This window comes from Leptonotus elevatus, chromosome 1 (assembly GCF_054856555.1).
Source record: "Leptonotus elevatus isolate MCC_2025b chromosome 1, RoL_Lele_1.0, whole genome shotgun sequence".
NCBI classification, from domain to species: domain Eukaryota; kingdom Metazoa; phylum Chordata; class Actinopteri; order Syngnathiformes; family Syngnathidae; genus Leptonotus; species Leptonotus elevatus.
The window spans coordinates 54067367-54089599 of NC_141239.1; the positions used below are offsets into that span (position 1 = coordinate 54067367).

Below are 22233 nucleotides of genomic sequence, written 5' to 3' on the forward strand. Positions count from 1 at the left end.
GGTTTGCAAAAAATATGAATCAATTGGATTGACTGATTTAAGGATTTCCTAAGGAGAATTTAAAAAGCAACATCTTAAAAATGTTGAGGTGTATGTATGTTATTTAAGGAATATACATTTATTTCTGAACTTTTGAAGCCTAAAGGTTGACTTTACCAACGGCTGTGTCTGACCCTTGAAAGTATGTTTCAATCAAGAGCGACTAATATAAAAACAAAATGTGGGGTCGATTTTTATAGAAAATATTTTGATATGAAAAGTTGCTTATGGCAAAACTGTAAGTAGCTTTTGTGCTTAGGAAGAAGTGCCTTGAATACTAGAGAAAGGACAGTTCACTTTTAAAGCCCTGCTGAGATGCCCTTCAGCAAGACGCAGAGGTCCCCAACAGTTCTATGGCACAAAACAGTTATTTAGCACAGTCACTCATCTAGCTCTATAAATTTCTGGAGAAAAAGAGGGAAAGCCACGCTGTGACTAAAGCCAGGTGTACACATAAAGACAACTGGGCTGTTTTTGTCACAAGGTTGCTCCTTCCCGACCAAGCATGTCAAACGACTGACAATCATATGTCTTATGAGATTGTTTTATAAAATTATCTTTATGTGAGAGATGTGTTAAGAGTGGATTTGTGTTTATATGATAATAGGGTCCAGAACCAATCAGGGCCGGCAATACAATAATGAACGTGTTAAATATTTACGACAAAAAATCTTCATGTGTGTGGGGAAAGCCAAGGTCTCCTGAGCGAGTTGACTGCACAGACTGTGACGTCAACGAAATGGAGCCAATCAAAGAAGCTCTCTCACTGACGAATAAGAAAGTGCCGGTAAATAAACGTATAAATTATCGTGTTTTTGTTTTGTTCATGTTTGGCTTCTACAGCAAATATGGTAGCTGCACTGAATTGCACTTAGAAATCTATTGCACTTAATGGTTTCTGCAATAAAAACTTTTTGGGGGTGAGTTTTACAAAGTAGTTTGGTTTTGCAGGTTAATGAAATGCATTATAGAATAATGCTGTGATAAACAGTCTGCTAGTGGCATGGTTGTATTTATTATTATTTTTAAAATCGGTTTTATGCAATAATGTTTGTAGTCACGTGATATATGGAATATATTTTCAAGTAATTTGTATTTATTATTTTTTTTACTTAAGGATATATATATTGTTTATTGTAATAGGACAATATTGACAAAAGCAAAATGTGTTTGTGGGGATAAGAAAGCTGCCAATGGCTTTACAGGCTTGGTTAATGGTTTATGTGTCTGTGTGGGTGCAAAATAAAGACGTGCCCAAAGGGCGGAGGTGGACGAGGAGAAGCACAGGGGGAAAAAATCGAGAGCTTGTAGTCAGTTGAACGAATAGATGAAAGGCAGCTACTCGCCTGCAGTTATGCAATTGCAGTGTTCTGCTTCATCTCATAATATACCCGCATTTGCCTTTATATCTCTCTAATGGTCACTCTTACACATGCGCATGGGCTTGCATTTCACCATTAAGCTTTGAAATTAAAGTAAGAAACATATTCTAGTGTCCTTTCATTCCCTGCTTTCAAACAAATCTTAATACAACGAATAATTCTGTTCTGGAAACCAGAACTGGATAAGCGGTATGTATAGAAAATGGATGAATGATGCACAACATACTAAAATAAGTTCACAAACATGTTATGATGAGTATATGAGTTCAGCTACATACTGATCTACCAACCTCATGTCTAACTCGTATGTAAAAGTATGCCAAGTACTAAATAGGATTTGAATTTCAGTTGTGCTTACTGCTCATGTTGTCCTAAAGCATTGTTTCTCAACCTTTTTTCAATGATGTATTCGCTGTGAAATATATTTTTTCAGCCAAGTACCTCCTAACCAGCGTCACCATCATTCACCATCATTGTCAGTTTATTAAACTTTGGAACTTAATTTCATGAATCGCTTGAACTTTTTGGAAATAAAAAGATATTACAAAAAAAAGAGTGTTAATTTGATTATAGATTTTTGCACACAAAAATTATCAAAATGTACTGTTCTCCTTTGGGGTCATAAAGATCTGTTCTCAAAATAAATAACTATCTTAATTTTAAATAACGTTTTGAAATGATTGTCAGGTGATGCTAGGTCGCATATGACAGGTTGGGTCAAACTATTCTGCTATGGGGAGACTCAGGTTTTGTAGGACAATGAAGTTGAATAACATTTATTTTATGAATTGACATTTTACTGAAGTTTTTGCATAATTTTGTAATTATTTTACAAGCATTTTTGCATTGCATTGATACATTAAAAAAAAATGTTTTTAAATCGCACGTACCCCCTGGAGTGCCTTCACTCAAAGCGTACATGTACCTCCATTTGAGAAACACTATCCACCCGGGATCCACCCGTATTTTGTCTCTTAAACGATTCATGAGATACGCGAATGTCATACACGGCGATCATACACAAGAAGGGCTGAAACATCATTGCAAATTAAAACCAATATTAACAACAGCGCAGACAAGCCGAATGCCATGCACACTGCTAGAGGCACCATCTTGTCTCCACTAGTTGTAACTGATGATTACAATCTTGAAATATTGACGGATTGACAATGACGGAAGGGTGTCCTGACTGTTGATGATTGCCAAATGACGAACACTCAAAATGTATTGATGAAAATGTATCTTCTCTGCAGTATTCACCAGACGGTCCAGTGGATCATACTGACAGACTGGATCTTAGCAGAACACCAATGTCAGGAATTGCACTAACACTCCTTCCTGTCTGTGTTGCTGCTGCAGTTTGGCTTTACTCTCACTCCTCTGACCACTGCATGTCAGAGCTAAGTGAGGGAAGAGCGAGGGGCAAAGCGGGAGCTTGTGTGCGCGCAAATCAGCGACGATCACAAAAGCTCAAACGTCCGATGTCAAAACACTTTGGCGGGGAACTGATGACACAGAGGGTGATTTCTATTTTTTAGATATTGATGAATGAAGAAAAGAAAGGCGCTCCAGCGGAAAAGGCACTTTCCTCATCCAGGAAAAAAGGGCAGGGTCTGTGTGTGCATGTGCCTGCTACCGCCATTGAAGAAAATCTACACCCCTGGCCAATGAGGAAAATGTCCACAATTTGAACAAGTTTTTTGACACATTGCGATCACTTGACTGTACATTATATACATTTATATTATCGCCATTTTGGCACATCATGACAGTTTATTACAATGCTTGACACCAAACAATGTAGAAAATTGGTTAGAACTGCATTTACTTTTGATTCCTTTATTGTTCTGCAAGTAATTTTTTCAAAAATACAGTTGTCTTTGCTTATACTTGTGCATCTGATAACAATTGCATGAGAAAAAACATATGCAGATAGAGATTTTATTTTCTTCATCTTTAAATTTACAACAACATTTTTTAGACTGAAAGCTTAAAAAAAAGTTGAGCTGGCAAACGAGTGTGGGAGAGAGAAAGTGTGGCTTGTGTTAGGGCTGCAGTCAGCATCCTTGATCGCCTCCAGTAACATGTCAAAGGACTTCAATTCATCAACAAAATGAGAGAAAAATCAGCATTTTTTTCAGCAACAAATGCACATAGCTGAACTCTCTGACACATACAGTGCATTCATATACACACCACACACACGCGCGCACACACACTGACGCACACACAATTTTCTGCTTCCCTCACGCTCCAGCAATCGCAGTCACATTGACTGCTGGCATGCAAACACGCACTCGCTCACACTCTGTCTCGCACACACACAGTCAGACTCATATTAAGCCTCACACACGCACACACACACACACACTGCAGTACAGTGCTCTCTCTCTCTCTCTCTCTCTCTCTCTCTCTCTCTCTCTCTGCCGTCACTCACCCCGCCTTCTCGTGAGCAGAACGCACTTGGTACTCCTCCGTCTGGGACTGGCTGCTGCTTCCTTTGAAGCTCCGTCTTCCAGTTCACTCTCTAGAAGTCGTAGCATTTCTTTTTCTCTTGTTCCTTTGCTCATTCTTCGCACTCCCTCGCTCTTGCTGTTGATATCAGGGTTTTGTTGGGGTTGAGGGGGTTGTGTTGTGTTCATCTTGAGGAGGGAACATGCAGCATCCCGGAGGAACATGTGTGGCGTTACCCAACGTGGATGCCTGTCCTCAGTTGTCCTGCGCCGCCCTCACCTTTATGTATTTACAGCAGGTGAGTGTGTGAATTGTATGCATGCTGCTCTCGGCCGCTGTTGGACGTGAGAAGTAGAACGGAAGAGATGAACTGTGTGCATGAGTTTCACTCAGCAAAATAAACTGTAGTGGAATACTGAGTGATGCTTAGCTTTGTATATACTTTATTCCGTGACTGTTAGAGACAAAGTAGTCTTCCATTCCCAATCTTTGATTCTGTTGTAGTAGCAAGGGAAAAAAATCCAAAGATTTCCTTACATGTAAACATTCCATATTGGATAAATTGTGATTTGCAGTCTTTAGTTTTCTCAAATAATGAAGTTTAATCTACTCAGTTCAGGATGGTATGAGGAAACGCATGAAAGGAAAGGTGGAATGCTGTGGTTGCTGTTAGACAGAACCGGTTTGTTACTTAATTTTCTCCAGTGCCCAAAGTATTTTGGAAATATACACTTTTTCCCCTTTAAAGATAGATCTTGAATCATTAGCATTTGCATTTGATTAAAGTGTTTTGATTTGATTAGAGCGATGTTGTTTACGGCTGTAAAAATGTATCCTCTAGGTGCACTGCGTACACATTGTGTATGTTAATTAAACTATAGAAAGTCTTCTTTTTTTTATCAGTTTATTAATTTAGTTTGCATTTGTTGTTTGTCCATTTTGGATTCATGTTTATTGATTATTTTTCTTTTTTTAATTCATTGTTTTATATTATTTGTATTTCATTTCAACAACGCTGTATGTTATTTATTGGTTTGAATATGCATGATTATTTACATCCCATCAGCCACATGCTGCTGTGACAAATTCTGCTTGATTTCTTTACAATAAAATTTAACATTTAGAAATGTTATCATTTTGTCATAAGCCTTGTGTTTATTTTGTTTGTGTGTGTTCATTTTCTTTTATTCAAGTCTATATGTGCATCTGTAAATAAATGTGTAAAACAAGTCATTTCACATCATTTAAATGGAGAAGGTGTGGAATGTAAACATGGTCGTAACTGAAAATGTCATTTCTTTCACACCGCCTGTGCTCCTGGAAGGCCTCAACATGACTTCAGCCACAAATCAATTGTATGGTATAATGAGTCCCAGTAGATGGCGCTATGTGGTTTAACATCCATCACTCTTGTTATGTGGCCATAAATCACTTCCAATCCCAAAAGATTGAACTATTTCTATTCATGCTGACTTCAGTCAAGACGTGAGTTTGTGTGTGTCTGTCTTTGTATGCTCACTTTAAAACTGCATAACAGCCAGGCACCATAAAGCACATTCCTGTATGTTTAAGTCATGGAATCATTACTGTGATTCTAACGGGGATTTGATTAATTAAAAAAATTGTGTAGGGAGGTGACAGGGTGGAAGGTTTACATCATGAAATGGTTGAATGTTGAGTCTTAAATGTGATGGTTTTGGGGGCTGAAAGTGAACCACATCAGTGAATTGAAATGACCACAGTACATACACGTTGGAATGCTCACTTGTCCATTTGTTTGTTTGCCTGATAGAAGAATTATTGAAAAAACTAATTATGTCCTTGTGAGGTGGGTCTATACACGTATGGTTGTATGAAGAAGCTGTCACATTATGAGGCAATTTTGCAACAACAACAAAGTTTAAACATGGAGAGTGGTCATGATATATGTAATATTTGGCCTCTTGACAGAATTAAATCCAGACAGAGCCTCTCAAAGTTTTAAGCGAGGCCAATGAGACCACCACCAAGCTATTAGTCAACATAATTTGATGAGGCATAGCGGCTCAGACAGCATATTTGAGAAAACACATGTTTCTCCTCACTTTTTGTTGAAAATATTGTTGTCCGGTGGCCAGCTGGTGAGTCCACTTATTATTGCTTTTGACTTTTGTTTTGACTGTTTTCTATAGAGGACCAAAACTGTCAAAATTTAAAAAATAAATAAATAACTAAATAAATACATTAATTAATAAAAGTGAAAATAAAAACACATATAACAAATATAATTTAAAAATGTAATACAAAAAAAATTATATAAATGAAAATAAAAACAACAAAATATATATAAATATCCCTAAATAAATAAAAGTAAAAATAAATGTCGAACCCAAAACATGCTTTGGACCGCACCCTCATTTGAATAACATTTCAACCTGACAGAGCATCTGCAGCATAAAATATATATTTTTTTATTTATTGATTGATATTTATATATTTGGTTTTGTATTTATTTCGACATTTATTTTTAACCACTAAAAACACCCCACTTGACATTCACTTTGCTTTGAAAATAATTGAAGACTCACAAAACCATAAAGCCAGCTAAAAGTAATTTTCTAAATTGAGTATGGTTTTATGCATGTAGTCAAACGTTTGCCATTAGAATTTGGATGCTTGTTTTAGTGTAAAATATTGTGAGATTGGTGGAAGCTTTTGTTTTGTTTGTTTTGTTTTGCTTCCTATCGTTACCTCATTTTCCGCTTGACAGCTATTTTTCCATGAACATACTGTATGTTTACTAATTCGAACTCATACAGTAAAGACCGCCACACTGTGTATAACTCCACAGCTGTTCTAAATTAACAGCATTAGTATTTTCCAACAGTATTTGTAATTGACAATATACTAATATGTACAACTTTAAAAAATATATATATTTTTAGGGTTTTTTCCCCAAATGTATTGCTTTACAAACAACTGAACAATAAGTGCATTTTTGTGATCAATCACGAGTACTAGAGCTAGGAAAAGCCTAAAAAAAAAAAATTAAAAAAGGGGATACAAATTCTTTAATATAGTAAAATAATTGATTACATTGTCATTTGTTGAGGCAGCACCACATCACCAAACTGCCGAAATACACTTGCCAATTGTAGCAGAACTGTGCATGTGATGGTGCAGTAACTATGATGACAGTGATGTTTTGCATAAAATAGTGTTTCTAACAGTGTAATGCTGCTTAGCTTTTGGCTTTGACATATTGTATGAGGACCTGATTTTCCTGAGTGGCGTAAGTCCTGCATGGCAGAGGCAGGTTAGATCCGGTGTTGGTCATTTCGCAGATAAACGCAGGTCGGCAGATCTGATCGGAGGTGGTCTTTTCCAATGTGTGAGGGGACTTTAATCTGCCAAACTGGCAAATATTTGCCTTGGGCTTGTACGGATCAAAATAAATGTAAATCAGGATCGGCTAGCATTTGCGCTCCAAAAACAGAGCCCGATGAGTCGCATGTTGTGACAGTGTAGTCCAGCCATTGCTTGGAATGAATGATGATCTTCCAGCCTATCCGTCAAGTCATGGAAGAAAAAACTACAATGCTTACTTGCAGAATGGTTAGCTCAAAATGTTGTGAATGCTGCCAGATTTCCCAAGATGCAATATTATCACAACATATGCAAACATGATTATAGCAGCTAAAATACTGCCATTAACACAATATTTGTTTACTCCTTTCTTCGGCCATAACTGTTTCTTGTCATTGTGTTGCCAAAATGAATTGGTGCTCATGCAATGAGTTTTCTGACCCAGTTTTCCACCACACTGGCATTGTGGGAATTTGAATGTGCATTTGGAAAGCAGAATGTGGAAACAAGAAAATGTGTGACCGAGCAGAGGCCCGAAGTAGAGGAATATTTCAGCGGCACCCTGAGATGAAAAAAGCTATGTGGCAAAGAGAGAAAATGGCTTCTGCAATCTCACAATTTGTCATGAAGCAACTTCATGCTATTAGTCCCATTCTTTTATCCAGCACTTTCATCCCATGTTGCAGGATGCGAGCATGTGCCCAAGTGAGAGTGAGATAATTTTTTTCACATTGCAATGTTTAAGTATTTCAATTTGTGCTAATGTGTTGGCATGTTATGCTAGGGTGTTACGTGCGTGCATATTTATGTGAATACACAGTATGCATATCTAAGAGTGACACTGTGCTTTTCCTCTATATGCAATATGGGGCTTTGAAGATTCATATTCAGTAGTGGTAGCGCCATCCATATACAGGAATATAATAGGGTATTTGTGTGGCTTTGTGTTTGTATTTGTTTCAGATATTTATAATAGGTTTATAATAGTTTTGGATTTATCATTAGTGTTATTAGTTTATGTTATGTTTAGACATTTTGCAATTCAGTTAGTGTTAATTTGTTTTTTTAGAGTGGGTTTGTTATTTTTTCATGCTTTGTTTTAGTTTAGTTTGTAATAGTTTCAGTATTAATTTTTTTACATGGATTATTTGGGGAGTGCAATATATATAAAAAAAGGCACTAATTGTATAGCACCATATGGTGTATAGAAAGAGTAGAAAGCTGTATAAGCTCAGTGCGTTTACTATACCAATAAAGTAATGTAAACTCAGCACAGTAATAATGACATATGCATCCATTATCCAAACAGTTTATCCTATAAAAACAAAAAACAAAAGCTTATTTATGAAATTAATTGACAAAGACGAAAAGGAAAGACATTTTTTGCTATAAGTATAGTTAAGTCCGTTTCATAAACGTAAAATGTAGTTTCAGTTATTTATTTATTTATTCAATTAACTCCACTCGTTTTTTAAATGTCATATTTCACGAAAATGTGTGTTCAATTTTAGTTTTAGTTATTTTGTTAGTTTTTGTTAACAATAATGGCTTAGATTTGAACTAATCCAATATTAAACAATTTAGTATTTGACACAATCAGTCAAAAAGAATGCTTTGTGAAATTGTTTTAATATTTTACATGAATATGTGTATATATATATATATATATGAACATGAAATATTTTTATACGTTTTAATCTACCTGACAATGTAAAATACTGTAGTAGCTTTTTCCATGTGAGAGAGCAGACTTATAATGCACACAGTCAATGCCGTCATTATCGTCAATAACACAAATACTGTACATACCACATTCTTCACTAGTCTCTGTTCTATTAGTGTAATAGGCAAATAAATAAAGACACAAATTGATTGTGGAGCCCATTTTGGTGTACTGTACATTTCCTTTTAAGTCCAACATGTGTCCTTTGCTTAAATTTGTGGCACATAATTTACCACATTTATCAATGATGAACATCTAGTTTTGATTTACAATTTTTTTCCACTTAATTCTTCTGCTGAACGTTTTTATTTAAAAAATTTTTTACCTGCAAACTTTATTTAAATTTAAATGTAATCCAATGAGCCCTGCTACAGTACGTTCTAATGCATGGGTCACCAATGTGGTGCCTGCGAGGACCACATGGGCAGCCCACGGGCCTGTTCTAAAAATAGATAACCGGCGATGGTGCATTATTTTCTAGGAATGTTGTAGAAGTGATCGCTTGAAAACACTGTCAGAAATGTTTTGAAGTAAAGTGTTGCATAATGATATTGATCTGTTTCTTAATTATTGTGAGAATTCATTAACATGATTGAGGTCTTCACATAAATTATTATCATTAATTATTCATGAATGAAATATAAAGGTAATTAAATTAATTAATTAAAAATAGGAAAAACTAATTTGTTATTTTAGCCCTTCATATTCATCCATATCCAAGAAGTAGCTCTCCGTTTCAAAAAGGTCGGTGACCCCTGTTAGAACGTGACTCTTCTAATAGCAACAACAGCATGCAGTACCTCGCAAGCAAAGGGAAGCATTTGTGCACGACTGTCTTTTGCTGCTACTTGCTTGAGTTGGTACCTGTCCATCTCAACCTCGTCAGGCTGAAAGGATTTAACAGTGGCTTTGTATTGCTGTTGCTTTGAACAGATTTTATCCTGCTTCTAACAAGACCTGCCAGTGTCATTCTTTTGTTTCCATTTTTACAACAAGCATGTTCTATTTATAACATCACAGAAAATATCTTATGAATTTTCATTCGTCTATGGAGGGGCTTTTGCATGCACCACTGATCAAAAGGATTGATATTGGGTTCAGTTCACCATTTCAAAATATCAGCATATTTGGCCTAAAACGTCCAGCAATTTGAAGCCCCTATACCACATAGCAACCTATACAAGTTGTTGCAAAATACAAATTGCACCACAAAAGAAAAATGATTCACATTGTTCTTATGGGTAACTCCTAAATACAAAGTCTATATCCAAAAGACAATATAAACATATCTCAAAAAACATTTACAGTTTAAATTATTTATAATTAATTGATTGGTTGATGTTGTCTGCTTGCTTCTTGACAAGCTTTAAAAACTCGTTGAATAAATACTTGCTCTAATTTATATTTGCTGGCACCAGATTAAACAATGACACTATACAACGCCTCTTCTGTCATATAAGACGCCAGGCCAGAATTGCAGTGGAGCGTTAAATGTATAACGAATAATATGCAGCGGTGGGGGCTATCTCCTGCACACACGAAGATGAAATTGGTTTTTACATGACGAAACATTGGGAGATTTGAAAGCAGATTTATTGATTTTTGTTTACAATGATGGGTTGGTCGGTATGCGTACAGCTTCCGAAAATATAGCTAACGTTGAATCTTAAATTGCATGTGTCTAGTAAAATATTTGCATATGGAGCAGGCCCAGGGGATGCTCTCCATAATATTATTTATAGCAATCCCCCTTGCCTTGCCGACACACACTTTGAAACCAGAGAAACTAAAAAAGTATGTGAATTGCAATCTGCTTTGGCCAGTTGAGCTGACTGTGTGGGGGTGTGGGGGTGGGGGTGTGTGTGTGTGTCTGTCTGTCTGTCTGTGATTAGATTTTGAAGTAGAGGTAATAGAAGGAGCAGTGGTACGTACAAGGTTTGATATAAACTGGGGCTCAGGCTGTGATCATATTGCCCTCCATGCCACACAGTTTGAAAAGCACACATTACAATATATTCTCTCCATACAGTGACATTGTTTAGGGATCAGAGCCATCATACATTAAACAAACACTTTTCAGTTTTCTGTTTGTTTCTGGTGAAAACTACTGGAATGATATTCAGCTGTATTTGCATTGCATGATTGGTTCTAAATTATTCCAAGCTTTTTATTAGCAATTTCAACTGAACCGAAAAATGCCCCAGTACTTTTTTCAAGACTATCTTGGTTTCCAAAATATACTACAGTATGGTTGATGAGATATTTCACCATTAAAATAGACTAGCAAATGGAAATTTGATTTGTCATTCTTTTTTTTCTTTTTTTCAGGTGCTCATCTTTAGATAACTTTATTGATGTTTCTAACCTTTTGCTTCAGCATATATTGATGGCACATGAGCTTTTTGGTTGAAAGGCTGGCAACTGGTTTTACTGTTTTTTTTGTTTAGTTTTTATATGCATTCAGTCGTTGACTTAGTTTGTGTGTGACTGTATTGTAAGGATTGCTTTCTTTCATATGAATATTAGTCCACTACTAATCAGGGCTGAACAATATAGAATGAAGAATTTTCAAAATGCAAAGACTGCAATTTTGGGTAAAAAAATAAAAATAAATTAAAAATAAATAAATCATAATTTCATTGGTCGATTTGCTATATATACACAGCAAAATTGCCAGTGTTAGATTAACTCTGAGAGTGGTAAATCTAACATTAAAATTGTTTATATGTGTCCACACCAATGAGTGTAAATCTGACACTTTTCAAAGTGTTTTTCCACACTTATCCAGTGTTACTCCAACACTGTATAGTGTTAAAAATTGACACTGGTAAACACTGAGTAGTTTTGAAAGTATTCCACACTAGTGTCAGTGTTAAGCATTTCATTCTGCCACACTACACTTAGCTCTGTCGTTTAAACACTTATGAGTGTATTGCATTAGTGTTAGTGTTAACATTTTATGGTACTTCATTTATTTAGCGTTTTTCCTCCTTACAAGGCCCTCAAAATGCTTTACATTTTGATTACTGATAACACGGCATCAAGAGAAATTGGGGGTTCATTATCTTTCTATAGGATACTTTGACATAGTCACACTGGCCTGGGATTGAACCTACACTCTCAGGATCAACCATTCTACCACTGTGCCACACCACGCCGACAACAAAAACAACAACAACAACTGGATGTATCGCTATTGAAATGTCGACAGCGCGCTAGAAAATTAGAAAGTTTCTTCTTCACCGGAAATGAGGGTTTGGTCAATTTAACACTCAAGGTAGTATTCAGGTTACACCCGACATTCACCCGAAACACTCAAGGAAATTTACTCTGGCAGTGTAACTTTTTATCCCAACAGTGTTAGAATAACATTGTTACTGCATATTTGATCGAACACTGGAAATTTAAGACTGACCGATTTGCTGTGTATGTACTATTTTTTTTTCTATTTGTGTCTAAATAAGCTCAGTGATTAAAAGTGCAACTCAACACCAAATCAACTTATTTTTTGTGTGTGTGGGTCCTGGCTTGCAGGGTTCCATGAATTTTCTGTAATAGGTAGAAGTGTTGATTTTGTCCAGTTAATAGAATAATCTGATAACTGTGAGAATTTAGTTATTAAGTTAAATACTTCCCCTAACGAAATAGCAGGCTTTTCTAAATAAAGTAAAATATCATCGGCATATAGATTAATTTTATGTTCTGTTACCCCAGAGTGAATTCCTTGAATCCTTCTTTCCTGGCATATGGCTAATGCAAGCGGTTCAATAAATATTGCAAATAATAAAGGCGACAGTCGGCATCCCTGTCTTGTGCCTCTCTGTCGAGTAAAACTCTGAGATATAATCTCATTAGTAGTAACTGTAGCTTTAGGAGAATCATATAATACTGACACCCAGTGAATAAATGACTTCCCAAAGCCCAATTTTTTTAAAACAGCAAAGAGGAAGGACCAGTTAACTTTGTCAAAAGCTTTTTCTGCATCCAATGATATAATAACTGCCTTTTTATCATGCCGCTGTGACATGCTAATAAGGTTAAAGAGCCTCCTAATATTATTAGTAGAGTGACGCTCTTTAATAAAGCCTGTTGCCCGCTATGAATGATTGTCGGGATTACTGTTTTTAATCTAGATGTGAAAGCCTTAGTGATAATTTTAATATCAGTGTTAAATAGTGAAATCGGACGGTAACTTGATGGAAGGGTGGGGTCTTTTTCTGGCTTTAATAAAAGTTTAATTGCTGCTGTATTCATGTGTGGGCGTATGTGACCATTAGTTTTAATTTCTGTTACTACTCTTAAGAATAGTGGAGCAAGCATTAGCCAGAAGTGCTTAAAAAATATAGACGGATAACCATCCGGGCCAGGTGCTTTGCCATTTGGCATACTATCTAGAGCACTGTACAACTCGTTTATAGTAAGTGGTGCATCTAACATATCTTTATATTCAGTAGTTAACTGAGGTATATTTAAGCTACTGAGGAATGCCTCAATATGCTCTGGGTTAGGCTTATTTGTTTCTGAGTATAGGTTGTGATAATAGTTATAAAAAATTTGATTAATTTCTTCTGGTGATTGTGTACATTCACCAGTTGTCCCTTTAATAGCCGCTATAAGCGATTTTTCCCGATTGCGTTGAAGTTGGTTTGCAAGAAATTTACCTGATTTGTTATTATATTCAAAGTTGTTGTATCTCAATTGTTGTATTATAAACTCTGTCTTTTTAGTTAGCATATCGTCTAACTGTATTTTTGTATTTTGTAAGTCAGTCCATATTTGGTTATTTGGGTTTATTGCGTACTCATCCGTCAGTTGTTTAATTTTATCTTCCAAGTATTTTTCAAATTTTTGATCCTGTTTCTTTTTACAAGATGAATATGATATAATTTTACCTCTAATTACTGTTTTCCCAGCTTCCCAGAGAAGAGATGGAGATAGGTCTGGAGAGTCATTTATTTCCAAAAAGTCTGCCTACTCTTTTCTTATAATTTTGTCAAATTCTGCGTCGTTTAGCAGTGAGATGTTAAAACGCCATGTCGGTGGTGGTTTAAAGGTATAATCAACTTGTAGGGAAAGGGAGACTGGTGCATGGTCGCTAATAATAATAGGATGTATTTTTGTAACAGTTTTATCAGCAATAGAGTTATTTGTAAGAAAAAAATAAATTCTTGAAAAAGACCGGTGCACAGCGGAAAAGAAGGTAAATTCCTTCTTATTTGGGTTTTTAAGTCTCCAGCTGTCGACGAGGCCAAAGTCATCCATATATTCACCTATTACTTTTGTAGATTGTAATCGCCTTATACATGTTGTTTTATTAGAACGATCTATTAATGGATTTAAGACTGTGTTAAAGTCTCCTCTAATAATAATAGTAGAGTTCGCTGCTAATTCAAACAGCTTAGAGAAAAATTCATGGAAAAAGGCCGGATCATCATTATTAGGGGCATATAAATTACCAAATGTATATATTTTATTCAATATAGTCACCTGAATAATAATGTATCGGCCCTCTGGGTCTGTTATTGTATTATTTAGAGTAAAGAGTAAATTCTTATGTATGAGTATACAGACTCCTCTTTGTCTACTGTTATAAGGGGCAGAGTACGCTTGGCTAAAATTCTTATCAATAAGTAATTTTTCTTCAGATTTTTGTAGGTGGGTTTCTTGTAGGAGGCAAATATCTGCTTTTAATTTTAAGAGATGGTCTAAAGTTTCTATTCTTTTTGCCTGTGAGCGAGCGCCACAAACATTCCAGGAAACCAGAACTAATTTATGCATACAAACAATATAAACGTGTAAGTAAATATAACAGTGAAAAAACGAGTAGGGAGGTGAAAGTGAAGGAAATTAACAGGGAATTAAACATAACAATACACCAGTAACCTAAGCAAGATTTTTTTGTTTAAATATACTTTAGATATAGTTGTGTATTAATATTATATTTATAATATAGCCTGAACATAATGAGGATTCATATTTTTGGTTTTATAACCACATATACAGTATATGTATACATCTAATAATCAAACTAAACTTAGTTCCACCAATGCCAATTAGAACAGCCAGGGAGTGGAATTGGGGTTCCGGAATAGTTGGCCATCGATATATAACTTATCAACGGCTATCGTAGTCCGTTTACCCTCCTGCCTATTTTGTTTCATTACAGGAAACAGTACCTTTCGCCGCTCATTGATCTCCCTCGGGAATTAATCATTCATTCCAAATGAGGTCCCTTTAAGCTCCCGTCCTTTACTTTTTACAAATTCTTTCTGTTTAAAATGCTCAAACTTGGCGACAATAGGACGGGGTTTGTTGCCCCTACGGGCTCCAAGCCGATGTACCCGGTAAAAAGAGATGTTATTTACCGTCTCCTGAGGAATTTTTAACGACGTCGTCATCATTTTTTTTATCTCAACCTCTGGGTTGTCAGAGGTATTCTCGGATATGCCTAAGAATATTAAATTCTCCCGCATGCTACGGGATTGGACATCTAGAACAGTTTTTTTTAGCGTTTTATTCTCCTTTTTAATAGTTTTCAGCTCGGCTGAAACAGCCGCGAGTGAAGAGTGTAACTCGGCATTATCCCGTTGGAGGTCACTTACCTGTTGGCTGACGAATTCCAGGCTTACCTTTAATTCTTTGACGTCCTCGCGGATGAGGCCGAGGACGTCAAGTTTTTTATTTATGGACTCCAGCACACTGACCGAAACGTCCGTAGTGGTTAGGTCGTCCGTGTCCGTCGCTGAGTCATTTTTCCTCTTCTTCGAAGGTTTCTTCGACGGTTTCTCGACGGAAGGATCCTCCATCGCGCAGCTGTAAAAATATCCGTCGATGAAATGTTCAAGGTCCTCCACGCTGGGTGGTATTCCAAATCTCTCCTTTAATACTCAGTGTTCATCCAAGTGAACGGTTGCAGCGTTGAGTAGAGATGAGATCAAGAGAATTGATGATCCTGGTTACTTAATTCTGCCTGTTAGCGAGAGCCACAGCAGCGTGATAACTTGCAATGATGTTTCTGTATTTGGCAATTTGTAACTAATGGTTGTGTGTTTTTATAGTCAGGAACCCGGCTACTGCCAGCGGGATCGAGCGGATTCGCCTCCGATGGGCACTAGGGGTTGATATTCGGATTCACGGCATGCCAGTGGGTTAATTCTGTGGGTGCTGTCCCCCCCTGGCTGGGCATGGGCGGGTCTGCCCCTCGGTTGGCTGCTGGGTGGCGGCTGCGTCTTGGCCGTTCCCTGGGTCTCTTGGGGGGTGCTGCGTTGCGGGGCTCTCCCTGGTGTCTGGGGCGGCGCCGCTCCGGCGCGGTCCGTCGCTCTGGGCCCGGCGACGCGGTTCGGGGCCTGTGGGCCGCCGGGGTGCCCCGTGGTTCCCTCTCCCCTCCCCCTTCCTCCCCCTTGCTGCCTCTCCCTCCTCGCCTCTCCCCGCCCGTCCTCCGCCTCCCTGTCCCTTTTCCCTCGTCACCCTTCCTCCACCTCTCCCCCTCCCTCTGCGGCCGTGCCGCTGCCCCCTGCCCTTCTTGTCGTCTCCTTCCCCCCTCCCTTCCCCCTCCCCGGTACGCCTTCCTTCCCCTCCCCTGGGCCGGGGGCTCCATCCATGGCCCGGGTCTTTGTGCTCCGGGGGCCGGCGGGGGTGGCTGGGGTTTGGTGTTGTGCCCGCCCCGCTCCGGTGGGCGTCCTGGCGCCTCGGGCGGGCCCCAGTATCCGGGGGGCGAGCCCTATCGCCCCGCCGGGCTGGTCCCATATGCCCGCCAGGGTCCCGGTGGGGTGGGTGGGGGCTTGGTGGGCGGGTGCGCCTCCTGCCCCCACCCGGTTGGGAGGGGCCCCGCTGGTTGCTCCTCTTAAACTCACTACACTAGGTTTGCACAATACACTTTTATAGACATATAAGGCACATAACACACTTTGGGGGGGGTGGGGTAGGGTGGAAACACCGTCTGCACCCTACAACTCCCCTCCAATTTTAATGCACCACACAACTGGGGGGGGGGGGGCTTGTGGGGGTGCCATCGGTTGGGGACCGCGGTATAGAGCAGTGCTGCGGTCCCCTGTCCGTGCCCCCCCCCCCCCATCTATTTGTTTTTAATGCACCACATACACTCAGTGACATGCTTGGGAGACGGGTGGATTGGAGCGTGGGAATATAATTTCCCTCGGCTCCGGTTCACCTGCTCCTAATTTTAATGCACCCCACACACACACACACACACACACATTTGTATATACACTGGGTGGGGTCACATTCACGGTTTAGGGGTAGAGTTCGCCAGTCGGCAAGCTGGCAGACTCAGTAACAGGGGTTAACTTTCACAAAGAACGCTGGGGTGACGACCGGGGCCTTCCCCCGCTGGGCCTGGGGTTCGGGGGTGTCGGCCGTCCTCCGGTGCCCCCATCTCCCCTTCTGCCCCCGGTGTTACGTCCCTCCACGCGGCGGGGGGTGGGCGCGGCTGCCCTCTCCGCTCCACTGTCCGGCCCCTCTTCGGCGCCGGTGCCTGGGTGCGGGGGGTCCCCGGGGGCTGGGGGTCGGGGGTTGGGGGGCTGCCGGTTGGTCGGGGTGGGGGCGGCTTTGTTGGGGGGGGGGGTTGCGGGGTGGGGGTGCGGGGGTGTCTGGGGGATTGGAGACCTGGGGGCGGCTGGGGCTGGGTTGGGGTGGATGGCGGGGGTGGATGGGGGGCGGGGGGGTCGTGGGGGCGGGGGTTGGGGGCCGGTGGGGTGCCTGGCGGGCCTGCAGTGCCCCGTCCTGCTGCGTTGGGTCGGGGGCGCGGGCCGTGTTGGGGTGGGGGGCGCTCCTGCTACTGGGTTTGCTCTCCGGCCGGTGGCCCTGGCGGGGCCCGGGGGTCGGCCTTTGGCGCTGCCGCGGCCTGGGGGGCCCTGAGGTGTTGCGCTTGCTCTGTCCTGGCAGGGGTCGACGGCTCCCCTCTTTGGTGGAGATTTTCATGCATGCCAGATCCACCACACCAGCATCTATCGAAACTCAGACACAATCTGCTTCCTCCTCAGGTCATTGAATCGGTGGAGGCTGGTGTCTGTGGATCTCACTCGGCTTCATCTGTCCTTCATTCCTTTCCTCAGTCTCTCCTTCGGTCTCCCTGATTTTTTTTGGGGGGGGGGGGGGGGGATTTGTTGGAATTTAGATGTTTCTGGGGTTGGGGAAGAATTCTGGTGGGTGGCCCGGTGGGTGGTGTCTGGTCGGTGCTGGATTTCACCTTCCTTGGTTTTCTTTGGTCCCCGCGGGTCTCCTGACGGCGATGTTCGGTTCAGGTGAACGGTATGGGATTTTTCCTAATAGGTTTTTGGTGAGCTAACAAATACACGCACGTACGCACGCACGCACGCACGCACGCACGCACGCACGCACGCACGCACATACACATACTCACCCACATACAAAAAAAATAAAAAATATATATATATATATATTTTAAAAAAAAGAATAATAAAAAAAAAAAGAGAATTGATGATCCAGGCACCAGGATGAATGAAAAAGCGTTGACGGGATAGAAAGCCAAAATAACCACGGTTCACGAGTATTTAGATCCAAGTCCATCGTAGTTACTCAATAAAGATCCTCAATGATGCTTCTAAGAGTGTCTAAAGTTGTTTTAAGGGTGAACTAGGTTGCTAAATCGACTTTTCTTTCCAGTTTAGCTTTCATTCGGTTCTCCTCGCTCTCGGCGAATAAAATAAAAATAATCATTTTAAATACAATGGCAATCACATCCATCACTTGTTTTAAAATTCAGTATTTTATATGTTGTGCACCATTGGATAACTTTGTCATAATGTGCATCATGCTGCCCATCTGAATAGTTCATCCTTAAAATAGCCTTTAAAACATGTCTAACTTGTACTCTGTGCTGGATGAATGGCCCCAAAAGTCCTTGCCATATAATGGAACACATCGTGTGACAAATTCATTCAGAAATGTGTTTTTTAAATGAAGATTAATTTATAACCACTCAAGCGAAAACAGAAAAATGTGAATGATGGGATGGGTCTTAGCCGCTTTTTAAGGGTCTGCAAAGTCAAGATACCTCAGACAAACTATTCAAAAGATTAGGTGCTGTCAACTGGAAAGCGCAATCTCTTAAGACATGTCCAAGAGACACTTAGAAGATTCTGGTTAGTAGACCTGAGAGCTCAGCTTATGCTGGGGGAGTGCAGAGTTTTTATAATAATTTATGAGACCCGGTCATGTGAAGCTCAGCGCCTATAGATTTTTTCTAAATGTTTTTTATTTTTATTTTTAAACCTAATTCTAAACATTTCACATGTGCCTGGAGTAAGAAGCAGACTTTTGACCCATAATATGAAATGACATGTTACAGTTTAATATTTAATTTGAAATGCTTATCTTTCAAGTGGAATTATATAGCTAATTCCATACATCACATCATATATTACTCACTGACACACATTCATGTTCACCTTTCATTGCACTTGCTCATTTTTCTCTCTACTCCACAACAGTCATACACAGACGATTGGTGTGTTCATGTAACGACACGCTAGCACTGCACGGTTGACTGGAGTGTAAGATGGAAATAGAGAGGGGGGGGGGGGATACGAGCGACGGGGATAGGATGAAGAAAGGGGATTAGAAGAGAGAGAGAATACAAAAGTAGGCCAAAGGCAACTAACTTCTCTCTTCTTTGTTCGAAAATACATTTGCACACACTGCTTAAAAGGCCAGGTAGACAACGGAACAGATCACAATGTTGCAGCTGTCGTATTCATATTATTTGGCATGACACAATAACAAATGTACAGTATTCATTTTTATTGTTAAAGCAAATGAAACAGATTCCAGAAATATTCTACATGAATGGCAGTGAATCTTGGAATTCTTAACGTATGCAAATGCTAAAAAATTGCAGCTGCCTCACTGGCGTAATGTATTTTGTTGCTGTGGTGCTGAATGGACAGCTCCTATCAAACAAACAAGGAAGACTGGAAAATAAAAGGTAATTTCCAAAATGCTATGAATCCCTTTTGATTCAAGTGAGTAAAAAAGACATGGTTACAAGAAACTATTTACATGCACGTTTTATTACCATTGATTATAATCAGTTAAAACAAATATTTGGTTCAGTCTTAATATGTTTAATGTCATTTGTTCTTTGTTTTTTGTTTTTGTTTTATTTAAAGGAAATGTATCGCTGTATTTTAAGCCCTTCCACAGTTAACTATAGGCATAATATAATGATTAAATCTTACTTTTGACACCAAGGCGATGTGATTTAAAAAAAAAAAAAAGAAATATTAGGTTCAGTAAAACCCCTCCTCTCCCTGTGTGTTTGCCGCGCCCCTCTCATCCCTCATCCTAAGCCGGGCACTCCTCTGCATGGCCACGCAAGACCGCCAGCCCTTGCAATACAACCGTGTCTTCTTTAAATGTGGAAATTGGATGGATGTTCAATTCTTCAATAAACATTTAAAACAAAATGACTCCTTTGCCGCAAGAAATCGTAGTGGAGGAGAAGGGGAGAAGAGAAAAAAAAGTGGGGTGTGAACCAGGGACCTTCTGCATACAAGGCTAACACACTAACTACACTATTCTTTCCATTAACTTTAACTGCGCAGAAATTGTACTTATAGTTTACACAAGTGTGACCCACAGAACTTTTCTGTGAATTTAAGACGGCCACTTCTCATTGCATTTTGGCATTGTGAAGTGTAATTGATTGCTTTGAATTAATTTGGACAGAATGTTTACTGATAAAGGCTATTTTTATCACTATCCTGCAGCATGGCGGTCTAGAGAAAGTGGGTGTGTATTTAGTTTGCATAAGAGGTGCGGGGGTGGGTTCATAGAGTGAGTATCCGCTCGTTTTCTCGGGTTGGAAGGGGCTGGTGCTTAAAAAGCAGAATGACCGATAATTTCTAATAGAGGAGCGAATGGAGGATAACACCACTTTGGTGATTTTTTTGGGTAAGGAATCATCAATTAAATATGGCTAAAAGGTCCAAAATGTTACTGTCCCTTTAAACAAAAAGAAAAGACCAAATAAGAGACAATAAAGGAGAATGGAGTTGGGCAATGTCATGTTAAGCTAAACATCAAGGCCAGCAAGCGACACAGCTAAACTTGACAGAACTGGACAATTGCAGGAACAAAAAACAACAACAAAAAAATGTGACTTCTGGCATTCTTTTTAGGGAACAACATCTTTAAGCTCTACTTTTATAATTTTAATGAACCACAAATATTGTCAAGGAAAAAGCTTAATTATTCTGACTGCTAATGTTTTATTTCTCCATCAGTGGAGAATACAAAGAGAGGAATGGCCGATAAGAAAGGAGAGATAAATGGAATAAAAGCAGCATTTGGCCACAATGTGACCCATGCCCCGTCGGGGTGCCAACGAAGGCACTTGGGGCTAACAGATAGGCGTGAAGTTCCCCCACCCGCTTAGCAAATGCTATCGCAAGTAGAAACGCCGTCTTACGAGACAGCCAGCAAAATTCCCCTTCAGTCAACGGTTCGAAAGGGGACCTGCACAGTGCGTCGAGCACCAATCAAATGTCCCAGGCGAGGATTCGAGGTGGTTTCCTAGAACAAAGGCGGAGGGCAGCCCTGAGGAAGTAGGCCACTAGGCTATGGCAACCCACAGACTTGCCATCCACTGCAATATGGCGGGCCAAAATGGCCGCCACGTAGGCCTTGACCATAAAAGGGTAAAGCCCCTTATCAAAAACAGATTGGAGGAATTCTAGAACAGTGGGAATAGGACACGTCACGGGATCCCTCCCGCAACTTTCACACCACTCTGCAAACAGCTTCCACCTGTTACAGCGAACGAGTGGACGGTGCCCTTGCATTAAGGCTCGTATGCTTAACAGAAGACGAGCACTCAATCAGCAATGGGTCTTGACCCCAGCGGCCAGACACACAGATGGAGCGACGGGGATCGGGATTCCAAATCCGACCCCACGATGCCAAATCCGCCCCCCGCTATTGGGACAGCAGATCCAACCGACTGGGCAGGAGCCACAGATCGGAGGAGCAGAGAGGAGAGGGAACCAAGCCAAAAAGGGGCCACCAGTAACAACGTGCGATCCTACAGAAGGACCATCTTAAGGGTCAGATGAATGAGGGGGTGAGGAAAGCATGTAGAAGGCCCCTTGGCCAGGGGTGTGCCAAACCAAAACCAGAGGGGACAGTAAGTGCACTCGTCGGAGGCAAAAAGATCTACCGTCGCTTTTCCGAAGCAACTCCAAATAGCGCTCACCACCTCCGGGTGGAGACGCCAAACTCCCTGAGGCGGACGACGGCGGGAGAGGCAAT

The 22233-nt window shown here is 40.2% G+C and overlaps 1 protein-coding gene across 9 annotated transcripts in view; it reads left to right on the top strand.

Annotated features, from left to right (window-relative positions):
• Positions 1-22233, top strand: part of rbfox1 (RNA binding fox-1 homolog 1) — a 332184-nt gene that overhangs the window by 197900 nt on the left and 112051 nt on the right. For 3 of the 9 annotated variants that reach the window (XM_086070123.1, XM_086070118.1, XM_086070088.1), the window contains exon 1: positions 3723-4173. The exons of 1 other annotated variant lie outside the window; for it this stretch is intronic. In XM_086070123.1, coding sequence (XP_085926249.1) covers positions 4078-4173 — 96 coding nt within the window. In that variant the 5' untranslated portion in view covers positions 3723-4077. Of the gene's footprint in view, positions 1-3718; positions 4174-22233 lie in introns of those variants that run through there. 5 more of the 9 variants (XR_015094247.1, XM_086070140.1, XM_086070131.1 and 2 more) reach the window with 4 other exon arrangements.